Below are 17,504 nucleotides of genomic sequence, written 5' to 3'. Positions count from 1 at the left end.
TAAATAAAAGTATTTAAAGTTCTTTTTTTTGTTTTTGCTTGACACAGATGTCAAAATGTTTTACATTGTTTGGTTGTAATTAAGCAAATGTTTTTTTGTCAAATAGTTATCCGTTGTTGTTGCTGCTGCTGCTGCTGTGGGTGTTGGTGGTGTTGCAAGATGGGATCCCTGCCTGCGCCCGCGACCCTCAAAGTATACGAAAATGCCGAAGGTCGCCGGACTGGGACAGCAGCTCCACACCATCGCTACAAACTAAGACATTTTTGCAGTCCGAACCGCCCAAAAGCGACAAGGCGGACGAGCCGAAGATTTCTAAGTGTTGCTGTTGTTGTTCTTGATTGTTGCGTGTGCCCCGAACTGGTGGCTGCCGTGGATAGATGTTAGCTCCGGAGGACGCACCTCCAGCCGGGGGGACGATGCTCGGCGGTTGGCGGGCAATTTACAGGCTCTTCTCGAGCTTGATCAGCTCGGTGATGCCATCGTACATCTCCTTGACGGCCTCGAACTCGGTCAGACCCATGCGACGCTTGTTGGAGATGTCGTAGACACCACCCTCAGCCTCGGTGTGCTCACCGCGGGTTCCGCGCACCTGCAGGTTGTACTTGGCGGCAACCTCCTCCAGCTTAGCCTTGTTGGAGGCCAGCTTGGGCACCTTGATGTGCACGGAGGCACGGATGGTGGTGCCCAGGTTGGTGGGGCAGAAGGTCAGGAAACCGAGACGGTCGTCGTGGCTGAAGGGCACACGCTTCTCGATTTCGTTGACGGCGGTCACCAGACGCTTGTAGATCTGGCCCAGATCACCGCCCTGCTGCATGGAGATGATGCGGAGATGGTCCTCCTCGTTGCACCAGACCAGGAAGGTCTTGGCATCGTTGTGGTAGATGCCACGGCCGCTGGGCCAGAAGCGGCAGGCGTTGGCGGCCTGCAGGAAACGATCGCCCTCCTTGAACAGGAAGTGGTCGTCGATCAGCTGCTGCTGGACGGCCTTCTCCATGCCAGTCAGGGGGTAGAACTTGCCCTTCAGCTCGCCTTCCAAGCCGGACAGAGTGCTGCTGACCTTGCCTTCCATCTCCTTGTACTGGGCCTCGGTCAAGCAGGGGTTGAAGGGGTATCCCTGCATGGAGCGACCGCAACGCACGCGAGTGGAGATCACGTACTCGTTGGTGGGGTCAACGTTGCCGAAGGTGGACACATCGCCAAAGGTGGAGGCCGGGTGCTTGTCGGTCTTCTTGAAGCCACCATGGTAGTCCTCGATGATGGGGTCGAACAGGTCGGCGAACACTGTGTAAGCCTCGGCATCGGGGGCGTAGATGCCCACGCCAGAGTCGTGGTTCTCCAGGCCGGACTGGATCACATCCAGCAGGGTCGACTTGAAGGTGGGCGTGACCTTGTTCTTCAGGTTGTCGAAGACCTCCTTGGTCAGGTACTTCTTCAACAGCGACTTGGAGTCGGAGGCAGCCAGCTTGGCGTAACCCTCCTCCAGTTTAGCGAGAACAGCGGCATCAACCATGGTGTCTTGTTTGCTGCAAAAACAGAGATAGAGAGCGAGAGAGAGGGTAAGAATGGGGTATTGACCATTAGTGAAAGGGCGTGGCTGGGGCGACAGTACAACATTTTATCGCCTATCTTCGTTTTGTGGCGCCCAAAAGTCGGCAACATGTTTTCTTGTGTTTCTGTTTTCCTCGATTCCTGCCTGTTTGCCCCGCAATTAGTTTCGGGTTATGGCCATGTGCTCATACTCCAGTTGGGCCTGTGGCACGCGACTGCCACATATACCCACCACTCCCTGCCCCTTCAGCTCACTACACCCAGTAGTGCCCAGTATCCCGTACCCATCACCCCTGATCCCACAACGCCCCTTTTTTAGTGGTGGTGGCTCTGGTTTTGCTGCTCGGTTGTGCCCTGCTTTCGGTGGTGGCTGAGTGACTATGAAATTTTGCCGGCTGCCGCTGAATACGCAAATCGACGACACACTATACACCCACCGCCCCTCTGCCCTCTTCTCTCCGTCGAGGGACATGCGCACTACAACAACATGGCTACCCAGCCGAAGTCCTGGACAAAACGAAGGACCAGGGCAATAATAACTTTTTTATGGCACTTTATTTTTGGGCGCTCATGCACTTACACACACACACACACATGACGTCAGCCCCCTTCGTCCACCCAACCAGGATATACAGACAACTTTTGTCTAGGAGTCGTAGGCCCACTAACAAAAAAATAAATACCAACAAAAAAGTGGAGCCCGGAACCCCGGGATACACACCCATCTCCTCCAGCGCCAGCTGCCGTGGCGGTGCCATTGGGTTCACCATTGGCCACCTCGCCCTCGATCACCTTCTCCTTTTTGTCCTTGGAGGCGCAGAGACCCATTTTGCGTGTGGTTTTTGTGGGGTTTGATGTAAAGTTTTCAAAAAACGTTTAAAAATTTGGCGTTGGCTTGGTCACAAAGTCGGTGTTTTTTTGTTTGTATATAAAAAAACCAATTTTCGTTTGTTTGGTTGCGTTTGCAGGTAAAATGAAATCACAATGCAGCTTTAGCTCTTCAAGGATCTCGATCGGGGATCCCTTGTTTTTCTTTTTTTTTGTAGAACACACACACTCTTTTCCTCAGACACAGACACACACGCTTGGCTTAACGCTATTGCTTTTGATTTTCGGTGATTGGGATTGATTGATTCTCGTTTTAGCGTATATATCTCTCTGATTGAATTGGTGGTCTTCTTCGTTGGTATCAAAATATCGGACGCAACAATGTTGTAAATTTTATATCCTTATTGAGAGACTCCGGCGACTGGGATTTTCGCTGCTGCCGCGCCCAAATGTATACTACACTAAACAAACACTACGCGATGCTATTTTGGGGGAGCAAAGGACTTGCTGACTGCTGCTCGGCTGGCTGACTACTGCTGGAGCTGCTCTGCTCTGCTCTGCTCTGGTCTGGTCTGGTCTGGTCTGGGGTCTGGCCTGCAGAATATTTTAGCGCGCGACACTTTGACTCGCGAGCGTTGGACGGGACTATCGGCAAAGGACGAACGGGAACAAACCCAATCGGCAAATCGAAAGGAACTGACGGCTGGAGAGGAGTCGCACCCAAGGGCCCGCACTTTATCGCCGGCATTAGGCCGCATTCAGCGCTCTCCGCTGGGAGAGTGTTGGCCGGAGTTCGAATGAGAGTGCGCTCAATCGAAGTAGTATATTTGCCGAATATTCCGGGAGGGTGGTCACGTCGGATGGAGGTTGGAGAGGGTTGAAGCAGCAGTGGGATTGCCTACCCGCAGGCGCCGGCTGCGGCTCAAACTGTTGCCGGATGAGCGGCAACATAATGCGGAAGGATATATTTACACGATGCGCTGGACCCACCACCAACCACCCAATGTCCTGGTCCATACCACACCGCCTCCCCTGCCCGAATCAATAAGTTTATAGCACGCGACTGGCAGCTGGGCATGGTTGAGCCTCCAGTCAGGGCGGTCAAGTCAAATTCAAGTGTCGGGCTCAGAGTGTGAAATGTGCTGTGGTAATGACAGGAATCGGGTACATGTACACTCCACTCCACTCCACTACCACCCTCCCTCCCTCGTCGCATGGCCCGCCCCTCCCCTAAAAGGACTTCTTGAGTGTGTACAAAAAATCAATTACTCGGCAAATGGAAATCAAAGCCAGCTTGCAGGATTCCCAGCACAAGGACACGGGCACTTGAGGCTTGTGAATTAACCCATTGCGGGTTGAATCGAACTTGAGTGCAGTGCAGGGAACTGGTTCCAATTGCACGTCAGACTCGAACACTCATTGCATGTCTAATGCACATTAGGTTGTGAAAAAAAGGTTTCATTTACTATGCCCCCTATATTTTGCCGTCTTTTGTTTTGTTTTGGCCAATTTCTATTGCAGCTTCAATTACTCAGTGGAGGGCAGTAGTCGGAGTGAGTAATCGCAGGCGATCACTTACTTTTCCTGTCGTTTTCCAATGCCATTTGGCTTTGGCTCCGTAAATATTTATTGCGAATTGAAAACAATTTGCGATTTTAACTGCTGCTCCGGTGGCAAGTGTTTATTGATTTGCTGTGGAAATTTCTACAACATTTGGGAGTCATATGAGCCGTTTCATTTGGTACCGTATTGGCGTATTGGCACTCCACATGAGTAATCTCGGGCTTGTTAATGCCTCATAAAGATAGTGAGCTTTGCGAATTGCGAATGCAATGTACCCAAAGTAACCGAAGGGGGCGTTGGTTGGCAACTTCTAGGTTTTAAGTGGCTCCGAATCATGCCAGATAATAGTAATGACTTATTGGCCGGCCTGTCTGGAAGGCGTTGAAACTAATCAATTAACTCAAGTGCCGCCCTGATAGACAAACAGAAACTGGAGCATAACACTAAATAAGCAGTGCAGGAGGAAAAACCCCCCAGTTCAAAGGCACTTAAAAGCGAGACCGGCAAATCAAATTAAGCTGACGCGCACAGTTGGAAAAAAGAAATGGATTTCATTATGTAACCCTTGATGAGCAACGAATTCTAGGGGGTAGGACTCTAGACAGGATATCCCCGAGGCAGGATCAGCAGAGCAGCTCTAGCACTTTTTGGGGTGGCTCTAATCACACACGCGCCACCCAACAAGTCGGCTTAATTCGATTTGGGCTACTTAGAGCCTTCGCTTTATAACAATATCGCGCACGGATTTTATTTGCAACCGTCAAGGCTTAGCAACAATTCGCGAATGGCTGGCGAAAATCGGCGATTGCCAGTAGGCAAACAGCAATTCACCTGCCTGAAAACTGGAGCTGGAGCAAGAGAGCTGGTGAGAGAGCCGAGAGTGTATAGTGTATATTGCATATTGGCCAGGAGAGTTAGCCAGATAAGTCAGTCAGTCAGCCGAGTTGATAAGCTTTAAACTTCAAATCGTAAAACGTCTCACTTGTCAGCGATGATCAGGCAAAGTAGAGATAAAGTCGAGATAAAGTATCGGACTTAAGCTACAAATTCTATTCTTATGGCCAAAAGGGGCTGTTTGGCCATCATATAAATGCTTGCAATATAAATCGCAATCAAATGTGGGGAAATTGGCAAAGACAACGCTACTAAACGGCCAGTGCAGTGGGTAAGTTTATGGCCAACGGGGTCTGGTCATTCACCCGAGAAATCGCTGCAATAGTTGCCTTCGTTAATTGCGATTTTGGCCAGTCGAATGCACAAAGAAATTGGCAAGTGTACGAAAATAATTCGCCAATGTATTTCGGGAAATTGGCCGACGTGAGCGACTGCAACGGGAAATTGGGAACGGCGGGCAGTCAATCTACTCCGAAACTGGTCATCGGGATTTGATAAGGGGAATGGAAAGTTTTTGGGCCCAATCACAATCACAAGCATAACTGATAAACCAAACCAAATGAGTGTATGGCCAACATTCATTCACACACTCATTTCGACACTAATTGAATCTGGACATGGATATGGATATGGACATGGACATGGAAACCCTCTCCACAAGCAATAATTCCAGCCAGCAGTATTCGCATTCTGCCAATAACAATGCTGGCTGTGACATGAATTGGACATTGAAGCTCTTATTAATAAATATCTGGCCTTATAGGGGTCCGGGTTATTAGGGGTTAGCTGGAGATACAGAAGTATATTAGGGTGCTGATGGTCACCCGCATTTTATGGTGGGATTCTCCTCTTTACGCTATAGTTTTTCCTCTGGCGGGCATAATTTAATTAAAATTCTTTTGGCAAAACGTCAAAGCGACTCACACTCAATTAGGCAGCATGCTCAGAAATATAAGCAAAAAATATATGAATAAACTGAAGATGAAGGAAAATATATCTTTTTGCTCAGCAGCAGCAAGTGGTGAAAAATATGGGCTGCAGTCACTAGCCGGATGTCGTTGATTTAAATTTTGCGCTGTCTGGCAAGACAATCAGCGAAAATCAGACGGGGCTTCATTAAGACACAGAGAATGCAAAGGGTTATAAGTAGGATGCATATATTGCGGGGATTCTGGTCATAAGAGTTCTTAGGGTACGAAAAAAATTGGCAGCATTCGCGAACTTTATTTAAATTATTTTCTTTAATACGAGAAGTGTTTTACTTTCCCTTTACTGGATTTTCACGTTGATAAATTTATTTACTATAGTTTCTGGCGCCATCTATGAAATTCTACATCACGTAAATGTAAAATGTATATTACTTTGTACATGTAAAAAGTAAAATGGTACACTTGGAAGCTGCCCCACAATTAAGGACAATGGCAACAGGAAGCTTTTACCACCCAGAAGTCCTTGACAACTTTTTAAAGAGAGCCAAAAAGCTTTCATTCATTCTGTAACAGTGTGTTCAGGAATATTGAGTAGCCTATTCTTTCCCCGAAGGAACCTAAACCACTCGATTTGTTTACGATTTTGCTGAAACCCAAGCGATTCAAAATATTTGTTTATTTAACTGGCTAAATGATTTGCGAAGCAAATCTGCTTGGTGTTATTCGAAGTTGATTGGCTGGCACTGTGGGTTGCCATTCCCGCCTCTGCCGAGCCTTTTCTCTGATTTTCTGATTTATGTGTGCGATTCCATTTCCTGTCTAGCCAAAGAACCCAACCCAGCCAGCTTTGATTATGCAACCTGCAGCCTGCCTTTTGTTTGGCCACGGAAAATAGAAGCGTTACCCAGTTAACTATCTAGACTACGGGAAATACGGTTTTCCCAGCTTTTTTATGTGACAAGTTAATCGGAGGGCTGGCTTCTCCTCGCTCGCTCGCTTTTTTCCGACTCTGCCTTTTCCGTTCCTATTCAAGTCGAGCGCTTTAATGGATCTCAATTGAATAATTAACAGCAACGTGCCAGTGGAAAAGAAAAAAAAAATAGAAAAAACTGAGTACTATGAGGGGCATACAATTTGTACAACAAATTTGCGCGATTTGTTTGCTGAATATAACAAAACCATATGATATACAAAGCCCAATTTCATATACAAAGACCGACGTAAACTTGTCAGCTGCTCACCTATATAAAATACCTATGGAATTTTCGTGTGTTTGGGTTACTACCTATACCTATACATAGCTACCCTATCCATCTGTATTCCCCGATGTGTGCCCGGTGCTTTTGTTTTGCTTATTTGCTTTGGCGGGGTTGTATTTATAGCAGCCGGCATTATATCAACCCGAACTAAATTTGGCCGGGTAAATTCGATCGGACGTGCCCAGTGGCTCTCAAACTGCGCCTTATATAATTGTCGTTCAGCGATTGCGTTGTCCTGATTTCTGATTTCTGCTGGCCCAGCGCATTACTGGTTAAACGGATTGTAATATTAGATAAAACACCTAGCTGTGGTTATGCAACTGCCTGGCATTGACCGTGAATACAAATGCTTTACTGCCGAGTAAGAACTTTTTCTTATTTATAGCCGTCGCTGGCGAGAGGCAAGTTCAAGGAGTGGAAAATAAAACAGCAAATAAAGAACCAAGCAGCCACACAAGTGCTAACTGAACTCTCGTTTTGTCGCCTCTTATCTACCACCATTCAATTCAGTTAGTTTGAATGGTATTAACACGCGCCAATATCTTATCGAAATCGATACAGAAACACGCTACGCACAACACTTTCTAAGAGCCAACAAACGACCGACCTTAAACTGCACCCCCGCAAACATCGAGCCCCCAGAATGCCGCTCCCTCCAACCATTTCACTTGGCAAGCGGTACAGTTCTCCGTTCATTGGCATTTGGCCGCAAAAAAAATTGCACAACTAAATGGTATACAAAATGCATCAGACTGGCGGACGGACGGATCGTCAGCGGTTGCCAGACCGTGACAGCAGAGGGCCAAACAAGTTTCTGCAGTCTGGCTGGCAAAATACAAAAGGAAAAAAAATCCGAAACTGCATAACTATAAACTTTAAGCTTTCTTGCTTATAGCCGCCCGTATAAATTTCTTTTCGCCGGTAACCGGTTTCGGTTTGCAAAAATGCATCGCATGACTCAACTGGGGATGTGAAAATTGAACTCAAGCTCACGGCACAGAAAAATGATTAAATCTCTGCTTATATTCATTGAAAATTTGGCTTAAGAATTAGGAATTAGATTTAAAATATTAATTTTTAATTGGTTTAAGATAATTAGAAAACTATATATTCAGCACTGAAAGGCTATCACAAAATTTATTTGCACCCCTCTTTTTATTTTCTACAACCAAAAGTTTTCTTTCCGATTAAGAATTTCATAAGAATTTTTATAAGAATTCCACAAATTGTTTGCCATATATTTGCAGACGCCCAAGTAAATGAAATTGTATTTCAAATCTGAACACAGCATTTAATGGCCACTAAATATACAAATCTAAAGCAATTCACTGCATTTATTGGCTAATTACCGCAAAAATGTTTACAAACTCTTTAAAAATTATTGCAATTTAAGAGCCGTTCACTGTTTAAAAAGCCGAATTGTTGAAATTTTATTTTCATTTGCCACAAACCCGTGAAAATTCAATTCTAATGGTAGTTCACTTTATATAATTAGAAATGAAATGTAACCAGAATTCACTTCTTACGATTGCCTTTAACTTTTGGGTGCCACAAAACGGTTAATTTAAAGATTAAAATCTAAGATATCGACACTGTATCTGTGAGATACTTGAACGCCTGAAATTTTCACTTGATTTGCAAAAATTATCTTTGGAGGACGGCTCACCTTTGCAACCGTAGAATTCAACGTCCAACGTTACAATGATCGGAATATTCTGTTCTTTAACCCAACTGACTGCAGTCGGTGCTTCAGCAGCGCCAGCGCCGGCAGCGCCAGCGACTGCGACTGCGGCAGAGGCCACCCTTCTTTCTTTCACTTTCAAACTACACGAACACGAGCACTCTCACACAGATACAACAGTCAGAGAGCGCAAAAGCTGCGGCCCCTATCTGTGTTTGTGTGCGGAGGAAGCCTGCCTCCTGGCTGCTCTGCCGGCACTGTGGCGTGCACTGCGCAAAAAGCTTGAAACTAAATCGACATGATATGTATATCACTAATCGAACGCCCATGGAGAACAATTCACAAACTTATTATGTAAGTTAGTAATTTTCTTAGGAATTATGGAATTATTAGTTGGAACTAAAAGAATTTGAACTGAGCAATAAAACCTTTCAGCCAATAAAAATTAAAAACTGAACCAGTATTTTTCCCTGTGTACCCACAGGAAGTGTGCCTTAGTATTGGTAAGCGCCGACGACTGACGTAGGACGTGACGTACGACTGAAAAGCAGCAAAGTAAAGCTCTCTCGCACACACATGCACACAAGGAATGAAAGCTTGCCTGCCCCCAGAGAAAGAAAAGGAAAGTGTTCGCTTCGCAAACAGCTAGAAAACTGCATTGCTCCCAGCGTTTGTGGGAGCGAGAGGGTCGAGAGAGGAGCACCGACTTCTTGCAGCCGCAAATCAAAATTATTAAGTGTGTGCGTGCGCTGCACTCGATGGGTGTGTGCCACACGCACTCACACAACCGCACGCCAAGGAGCGGTCTCATCGCTTAATTATGACTAGACATCGCCGACAGCGAACGGAATGATACTATGGTATGATGTGGCACGATGTTGGGCGATGAAAGTAATCAAGGCAAGTGGCACAATTGCACCAGCAAACAGTCGCTCCCTCCATGAGAACCTCAAATACTCGGAGTGGAGCTCCACTCACAAGATCCGAGCTTAAAGTGATGAATAAACAACCAAAACGAACTTGCAGAAGACAATTGCCTAAGCAGATGACAAAATGCGACAGAATTTGCATAACTTAACAAATATTTACTCTTTCGATACAAATTTTTTTTCAGATCTATGCCTTTTAGAATCTAAAACATAAGCTTGAATTCGTATACAACCAGAAAAATGGTATCATTAGGATTCTTATAATGTATTGTATTATATTAGAAAAACCTACAAATAATAAAATAACTTGATAAGTGATATTTCTAGAAAATTGACTGAAACAAATGAAGCTATATATGTACACCTTCTATAAAAATCTGTTGTTTTTGGCCAGATAGAAACCAAACAAGAGTAGCCGTCATAAATTTTGGCACTAATACCGCCATAGAAAATGAAAAATGTTGTGCCGCTAAATGTAAAAGATTAATTCAAAATTGTGGGAGATTCGGTAAATTGTACAGATAGAGATGCCAACTAAAATATGCATTACAGTCTGGCTAAACAAATACCTATTTTATACAAATCCCCGCAGGTTTTCCCTCCCACTTTTCAAGCAAATAAACAAAAATCGTTTACACAATCCTTAACAAAAGTCTTGAACTTGATTTTGAATTCGCACACAAAACATCAGAATCTTTTGGGTAACCTATACATATGCTCAAGGTACATATGTTGCCTCATCGAAGCGAACATATTCATTTGTTACTAAATGAAAACTGAGCAAAAATATTTGAAAACTTGCCAACGAAATTTATGCAACGCGCAGCAAACATCGCACGATATATACGATACCACCTAACCCATCTATCTACGTGTTGTTTTTCAAAAACAACGAACTTTTGCTCTTCATCGGCACACGAATTTTCCACGGGTTGCCATTAAAAATACATATTAAACCGCCGTTCCAACAATCAAATTATATATACGTTTCAAAAATATGTGCAGATTAATTTTTGATACATATTCATCGGATGCCATGCGACAGCAGGAGGCTTATATAATCCAGAAATGTCGCCACCTCAGTCCCTTGGAAAATTTGAGCATTTTCAGCTTTTACTTTGCTTTGCTTTGCTGCTTTCGTTTTCATTCCCATTTTCAATTGCTGCTGCCGTCAAGTGGCGCTGAGATTACGTAAATGCGCCCAGCAGCTTTTCCCTACCAACACGATTCCTATAACCAACAGCGAACCAACCAAAAAGCGAATCAGCCAGCTGGCAGTCAGCCTTTGGGGGCTGGTGCCGTGTAGGATTTCGCAGAGAACAATGGACCCAAAACCCCACTAACAAGTGGGGGAAAAGCGAAATGGCATATACTATACTGGGCTGACCTTGAAAAGCTTGCGAAACAAGCTCGCGGATATGTAGATACAATGTCAGCCACTGGCGGTTTCGTTACTGTTGACACACAGTTGAGAAAGCACTTAGCATGGTGGGGTGTAGAACGCACAGAGCGGGTCACATTTATAGATATGTCCATCAAAAGTGGAAGTGGACTCTATATCAGTTAGTAATATTATAGTTATACCAATGACCATTGCCAATACGATTGAGTAAGTGAAGCGAAATGGTTAAATATTTGAGACTAAACACATGATAGAACTCAAAATCGATAATATATACTCCGCCAGAGGTGGTATAAATACTTTTATAAGAGGTGGTATAATACTTTGATCTATAATTGCACCCGCCACTGTGAATGTATCTTTTCCAGAGCTTAGTATTGAGCCAGGGGTTACAAGTGAGAAGTCTACGATGAGCTAAGTTCCGATAGATTCTCCAGATGCGGTGGCTTACAACTAAGCGACCGCGATTTCTATCCGAACGGCTGACGAATCGGAAAATCTTGCATAACATTCGCGAACGTATGTATGAATGGTGGGTAATGTTTATAGAAACTTTTAGTCATTGACTGATTGCTTCCCATCGATCGAGAATCGAGCGCTAAAATGTTCGGCGGCTGCAAAAACGAAAGCCAAAAATTAGTAAGCCATTTGAAATATGTATTATTAATTAGTTCAATTTGCGGCCAGCCAGGCACGAGTCCAACTTAATGCCTGTTGCCAGCTAGCCGGGCAATTAGCTGTGAAATTACTGCTTGAATTTGAAATAGAGGAGGAGCTAGCTGCTAGCAGTAGCTAATTATCCGCGGATTGCAACAGATCATATGTAGATATAGAATGTAAACGCATATATGCTGAAAGCTTTGCTCGCGCTGTCAGCTTTGCAACCGTGTTTTCGACTCTCGCCTTTTGTTTGCTAAACAATATTTTGGCACAACATCAAAAGCGACGCTTGCCAAAAGCAATTTTTTGCACAGACGCGAGCCAAGTGCTTAAAATATATATCCGTACATATGTAAAATGGGCACATACATATATATATGGGGATATAGGGGTACATCAAACAAGACACCTAAATGAAGACCTATGTCCATCAGAACGAGCGGGCATTACGAAGGAGGCCCCAAAAGCGGTTCAGATATGAGGCATGACGCCAGGCTAAAATGGGATCCCTTCGCAGCAGGAGGCAAATATTGCCGCTGGCGGGCTAATTTGCTGCACATGAACAATGAAACCGTAAGGGAATGTGTGTACAACATTGTGGCGGCACAGCAGCCACATTCGGCTGCGTTTCCAAATATAAATAAACTTTGCATGGGGGAGATCATGTGACCTGACAACGGCGACGCGACAGGTCTCATAATGGCCCGGCACCGGCACATCATCAGCAATTCCATTTCCATTTCACATGGGCAGTTTGCCAAAAACCAATGAACCTGCCGAGCTGTTCAGCCAGAGATCCTTGAACACCTGGGCATGGACAACTGGACAGGGCTTGCGTGCGCCAAGGTTTGTCTTCGATTAATATTAATGGGAAATCAATTGTGCACGATTAGAAATTAGTGGAAGTGGAGAACAGCACATGGCAAAGTTCGGGTTCATAAATAAAACGTAGACTGCACATGCAGCACCAGCACAAGATCCCAAAGACTCGACGCCATGTGAGCCGAGCTGTCCGCCCAAGCAGAGAACATGAGACAAAAATAACAGCAAATTGTGGTCTCCACCCATAGCCGTCATCATAATCATCATCACCAGCACCATCATCATGGTGATCCAACGAATTTGCTGATGCTGCAGCACTGTTGTCGCCAAGCGGTTGACTTTCTGCTGCATGGCAACTATTTTCGCCGAGAAGTCACCAGAGTGCATTGAACCCACTTCGCGCCATGGGAGATGAGGAAAAATGAAATTTAAAAATACATATTTTTCGGAAATAACAGAAGAATGTTGTAACGAAGTGCGCGAAAAAAGGAGATACCAACTAATTCAAACTCTCTCGGTTAGAAAAAGCATCTAGGGGTTTTAAAACTAAAGATATAAATAAACACAACATAAAAGGAAAGGATTTAAAGCTTACCGCTCGCCCAGCTGTTGAGCCTCCTTAATCGACTGGATGAAGGCATTGGTCTCGCCCTTGATGAAGTCATTGCTGGCCTCCTTGGCCGCTGGGAGCACCTTCTCGGCCTGCTGGCCAGCGAAGGCCCGCTCATCCACATTTCCGCCATTGGCTGCATTGCCATTTTGGCCATTGGTATTGGCCTCTGTCAAGGATTTTGGCAATGGAATAGGCATCTTGTCGGCTTGTTTGGGCGGACTGCTCGGCTTGGCTGGTGGAGGAGTTGGTTTGGGCGGGGCAACTACGGGTGCGGGCACAGGTTCAGGTTTGGGCTTTGGAGCGGGTTCTTCCTTCGGAGCAGCGGGAGCTGTGGCAGGAACTGGAACCGGCGTGGGCTTGGCTACCACTGGCGCTGGCTTCGGAGGTTCTGGTTTTGGAGCAGGTACTACAGCAGGCTTTGGAGCTGGAGCAGGTGCAGGTGCAGGAGCTGGTGCGGATTCCTTGGCGGGAGCTGGATTCGCTGGCTTGTTGTCGAGCGCTGGCGCTGCGGGCTTGTTAGAACTAAATAACCAAGCTAAACGTTTGCTACAAATAAAAAGGAAAATGACAAAAAACAAAAAAGAATAAATAAAAATCGAACTAGGGAATCTAAAAACTAAAGTGCACTGCAAATAAAATAAAATGTAGACAAATTGGCAAAAATGCGATGATAAGAATATTTCCGTTCGCATAAGATTATTTACATTTATCGCCATATATATTCTTATATCACATGAGCTTGAAGTGCGTGTAAGCAATGACTACTGTAGCATCTTTTTTCACTGCAGTTACCAGAAAGTTCCAGAAAAAACGCAGCGAAGCGCGAAACAAGCAAATTAACGTTTAGCCTTATTTTTCAACGAATACATTACCCACCTTTAACTATAGGCACCGCCCACCGTTGAAATCCACTGAATAACTATTGGTTTTATAGAAAACAAGGCTATTTTGGCGAAAATTAAGTTCATTCGCGATCTATGCGTCCTAATTCGCCAAATGACAAGAGTAAAAGGGACAATGCAAAGTGACAAGCAGTGTGACCACTCCCAAATGCGTTGAATACTATGACAACCCTGTTAATCATTGCAGTATTCCTTTTGAAAATAACTATTTTTAAAAGTCTATACAAATAATTAAAAAATGCATCTCAAGCGTAAATAACGATTTTTAAATATGTAGCATTGCTTCAGGCATATGCCTTTTGATATGTTTAAAATGAAGTGCAGGATTGTAGAAGGTGGAGTCAAACTGGAAGGAGGTACGGCAGCCCTGGTTTTTGATATTGGTTTAAATTTCAAAAGTAAAAAGGTAAGGTACCTTTTTTTGCACTTCCTAGCTTTTATTAAAGAGTAAGCCATAGTTCTTGAATAATATCCCATATAATACAACAAAATAGAGCCAGTTATTTATTTTATTTTGCCTTAGGCGTTAGCCTATTGGTGGGCGTGTGCCCTGGACGAAAATGTTTCAGTGCTTTAATGCACGCAAATGGCGGTAATTCAGAACTGTAAGCACAAATTCTTATTTCCCACCCACTTGTCCGCTTGAGTTACGAAACTACTTTCTCCACTCCCCCATTTCTTTGAGTAGGCGTCGTCATTTCTCTTGTCACGTAGGCCAAGTCGGCAATAGCTGGCGTAAAACTCGTGCGGCAAATAGATAAGCAAACAAATGAGCTGCTCCAACACCCGGCACCAAAACCAACAATTTGGCAAAATACCGGGCCAAAACGCCGGCTGTGTGGATGAGAACCGAAAAAACGAATACCGCTCCAACTTCAATTATCACTTCCGTTATTACGCTAATTGCCGGCAGATAACAACTGGACGCAAGCGTTTTTCTCTTTTTTGCCAAAAAATTGCGAATTTGGTTTCGCACATGTGCAAATGAGAGGGTGTTTAAATGTGTGTGTGTGTGATCAGCCGATTGCACTTATCACGAATGAGAGTTAGAGCCACAAAAGCCGGTTGTTATGGAGCGTGTTCGACGAGATCGGGGGAGTAGGAGATTGGAAAACGGGCAGATAGCTCATCATGTGACATCGCTTGGTGACTAACTTGGTGCCAAATGCAGGGAAATACACACAGTCGCATTAGCACCTTCAAGCCGTAACGATCACGGTAATAGAGAGATAGATTGGCTAAGTCACCAACTGATAGCGATTAGATTATCGGTTTTGCAATGATTGCGTGCCAAAAGTGCGACAATTGCTATCGCTAAGATTTATGAAATGCAAGAATGTTGCTTTTCTTGGTAAAGGCATTTTTATTAAGTATTTACAGCCATTAAAAGCTGTATTTGTGTGAATTCTTCTTCAGTGCAGAAACCTATTTATAATCCAAAACCCCAAAGCTCGAATCACATACTAAACACTGCACTTATGACGAAAATCTTGTTTAATATATTAGGTAACGATTTTTTAAAACTTAACCCCAAAAAGGATCTCATCACGCCCCCAAAGTACAATACTAGGTAAACATTGACCAGCCGAAAAGTAGGCAACACAAAACGCGCATCCGCCCTGTGGCACAGCAGTGCTTGCCAAACTGTAGAAAACCCCCTTGCACTTACCGTATTTCGTCGACAGCAAAAGTTAAATACCACAAAGCAAACATTTTGTATTAGCTGAAATTAAGAGAAAATCGAATGAGTAAATAGTTAATTGATTTTCAAAGCAATTTGGCCGCTAATGTATACGAATAAATTGCACTATAAATGGCAATTTCCACACCACATGCACTTGTTGAACTGACACTGAATCTGAATCACCCAGCGACCTCGAAAGGCGCAACAAATGACGTTGCCGCCATGCAATGCAAAAAACTCAATCGAGCGAGGAGCTCATCAGAAATTTAAGTTCTAGAGAGTCAGAGCTCAATTAAGACCCGAGACACACAGATAAAAAAACAGCAGTGTAAATATGCCGGCATTATTCAAGGTTTATTTATAAACAAAGCGCGCATGGATTTGCGAATGCAAAATGCAGAATGCCAAATTCGCAGAACGCTGAGCGCCAAGGCACGTGAAGTCGAGACTTTTGGGCAATCGGCCAGAAATGGGACACAGTACACAGAAAAAAACGCCATAGATAGGAAAACAGTCAAAACAATATTTTAAAAAAAAAATGGATTTTTAGTTGTTGAATTTCAATTTAATGCCCGCCAAAATAAACTCATCTATGCCAGCTTTATTGAAATTTGCATCAAACTACTTTTTGGCCCCAATTAAAAAATTACTAATAGAAGCACCTGTAATACAAAATGTACAAATTTTCCTCTGTGCGCTGCAGATCAAGTCGGAAAAGGGGAACTTTTTGTGCACCGGATGGCGCCCAGTGGACGAAAGGCTTCTAAATTTAGATAATGCTGCCATCGATCAATTAATTATGAGTATTTTTCGCGCTGTTTGCAGAGACCCCTGAGCTTTGTTTATCCCTCGGATTTGAGCAGAGGCAAACAAAATCGCCAAAATTCACCATGAAGCTCCGTCGGCGTTTGTTTTCTTTTGCACACGCGGCGTATGAGCAATCTGCGATGGTAATAGCACACTCAGACTCTGACTGTTACGTCACATCGCACACCCAACGAATGAGTGGGTGGATGGGGCGTGGAAAGCGGGTGGCTGGTAAGAAGACACATTTTCCACGGCACTCACTCACTGTTGCAGCGTGCCACACATAACAAACAACTGGGGACTTGCAGCGTGACCCCTTCTGCGTGCACTCACCTTTTGCGCCTGTGTTGGGTAAGAAAACGACTAGAAAAGGTTGCAAGTGATTTTCCGGAGGGTTTTCCGTTCGGGTTTTTCGTGTATCAAAAGGTTCGTTTCGTTTAAATGCTTCACAGCTGGTCAAATATCGAGGACTGGTCGCGATTGTGTGTTGTTTGATTTTGAGTAAAGGTACAAAATTAATTTCTCTCGACTGGCACTCTTCTGCTGTTGAATGCTTCTTTCAAGTTTATTTCGACTGTCGTGCTCCGTGCGAAAATCGACTGCTCTACTGGCGGCAAAAGCGACGAGACTACGGCTACGATGGCATCCAACTGAGAGAGCCCCAAAAAGAGAATGGGGAGCACGGAGAGCGCCGACGCCAATGTTTCCTAGCTGTGGCTGCACTTGCTACGAAGCTTTTCTCACGAGATTCATTCCCCAACGAACCCACGGGTTCTGTGCCAGGTACACTCGAAAAACTGGAGGACTTAAAGCACTATTCAGCAGTGACGGTTCACATTTAACTACTGCAAGGAACGTATTTCGTCGAGGACTCTAGCAAATATTCAAATTTATATATTCCAATTGGCTTTCTAGGAAAGTGCCCAATCTTTTTTCCCTGTGCATCTGTTCAATATTTATTTCCGTACTCTCCGGCTCGCATT

At 44.4% G+C, this 17,504-nt stretch overlaps 2 protein-coding genes across 4 annotated transcripts; both read right to left on the bottom strand.

The window, feature by feature from the left end:
* Positions 1-96: 96 nt before the first annotated feature.
* LOC113563687 (arginine kinase) lies at positions 97-8,790 on the bottom strand. Of its 2 annotated transcripts, none has more exons than XM_015158262.2 (2): positions 8,688-8,790; positions 97-1,523 (listed from the first exon to the last, which is right to left on the bottom strand). In XM_015158262.2, exon 2 carries the CDS (start codon positions 1,508-1,510, stop codon positions 440-442), a length of 1,071 nt encoding a protein of 356 aa, XP_015013748.1. In that variant the 5' UTR covers positions 1,511-1,523; positions 8,688-8,790; the 3' UTR covers positions 97-439. The 2 variants fall into 2 exon arrangements, with proteins under 2 accessions (XP_015013748.1, XP_026832871.1); XM_026977070.1 differs by lacking the exon at positions 8,688-8,790 and adding an exon at positions 2,270-3,085.
* A 4,308-nt stretch (positions 8,791-13,098) lies between these two features.
* LOC6545034 (anther-specific proline-rich protein APG) lies at positions 13,099-17,168 on the bottom strand. Of its 2 annotated transcripts, XM_026977072.1 has the most exons (3): positions 16,855-17,168; positions 15,700-15,753; positions 13,099-13,674 (listed from the first exon to the last, which is right to left on the bottom strand). In XM_026977072.1, exons 2-3 carry the CDS (start codon positions 15,741-15,743, stop codon positions 13,107-13,109), a joined length of 612 nt encoding a protein of 203 aa, XP_026832873.1. In that variant the 5' UTR covers positions 15,744-15,753; positions 16,855-17,168; the 3' UTR covers positions 13,099-13,106. The 2 variants fall into 2 exon arrangements, with proteins under 2 accessions (XP_026832873.1, XP_026832874.1); XM_026977073.1 differs by lacking the exons at positions 15,700-15,753; positions 16,855-17,168 and adding an exon at positions 14,005-14,180.
* Between the last annotated feature and the right edge of the window lie 336 nt (positions 17,169-17,504).

The sequence above is a fragment of the Drosophila erecta genome, unplaced genomic scaffold (assembly GCF_003286155.1).
Source record: "Drosophila erecta strain 14021-0224.00,06,07 unplaced genomic scaffold, DereRS2 tig00000021-arrow-pilon, whole genome shotgun sequence".
Lineage (NCBI taxonomy): Eukaryota > Metazoa > Arthropoda > Insecta > Diptera > Drosophilidae > Drosophila > Drosophila erecta.
This window is presented reverse-complemented; position numbering and strand designations above follow the sequence as displayed.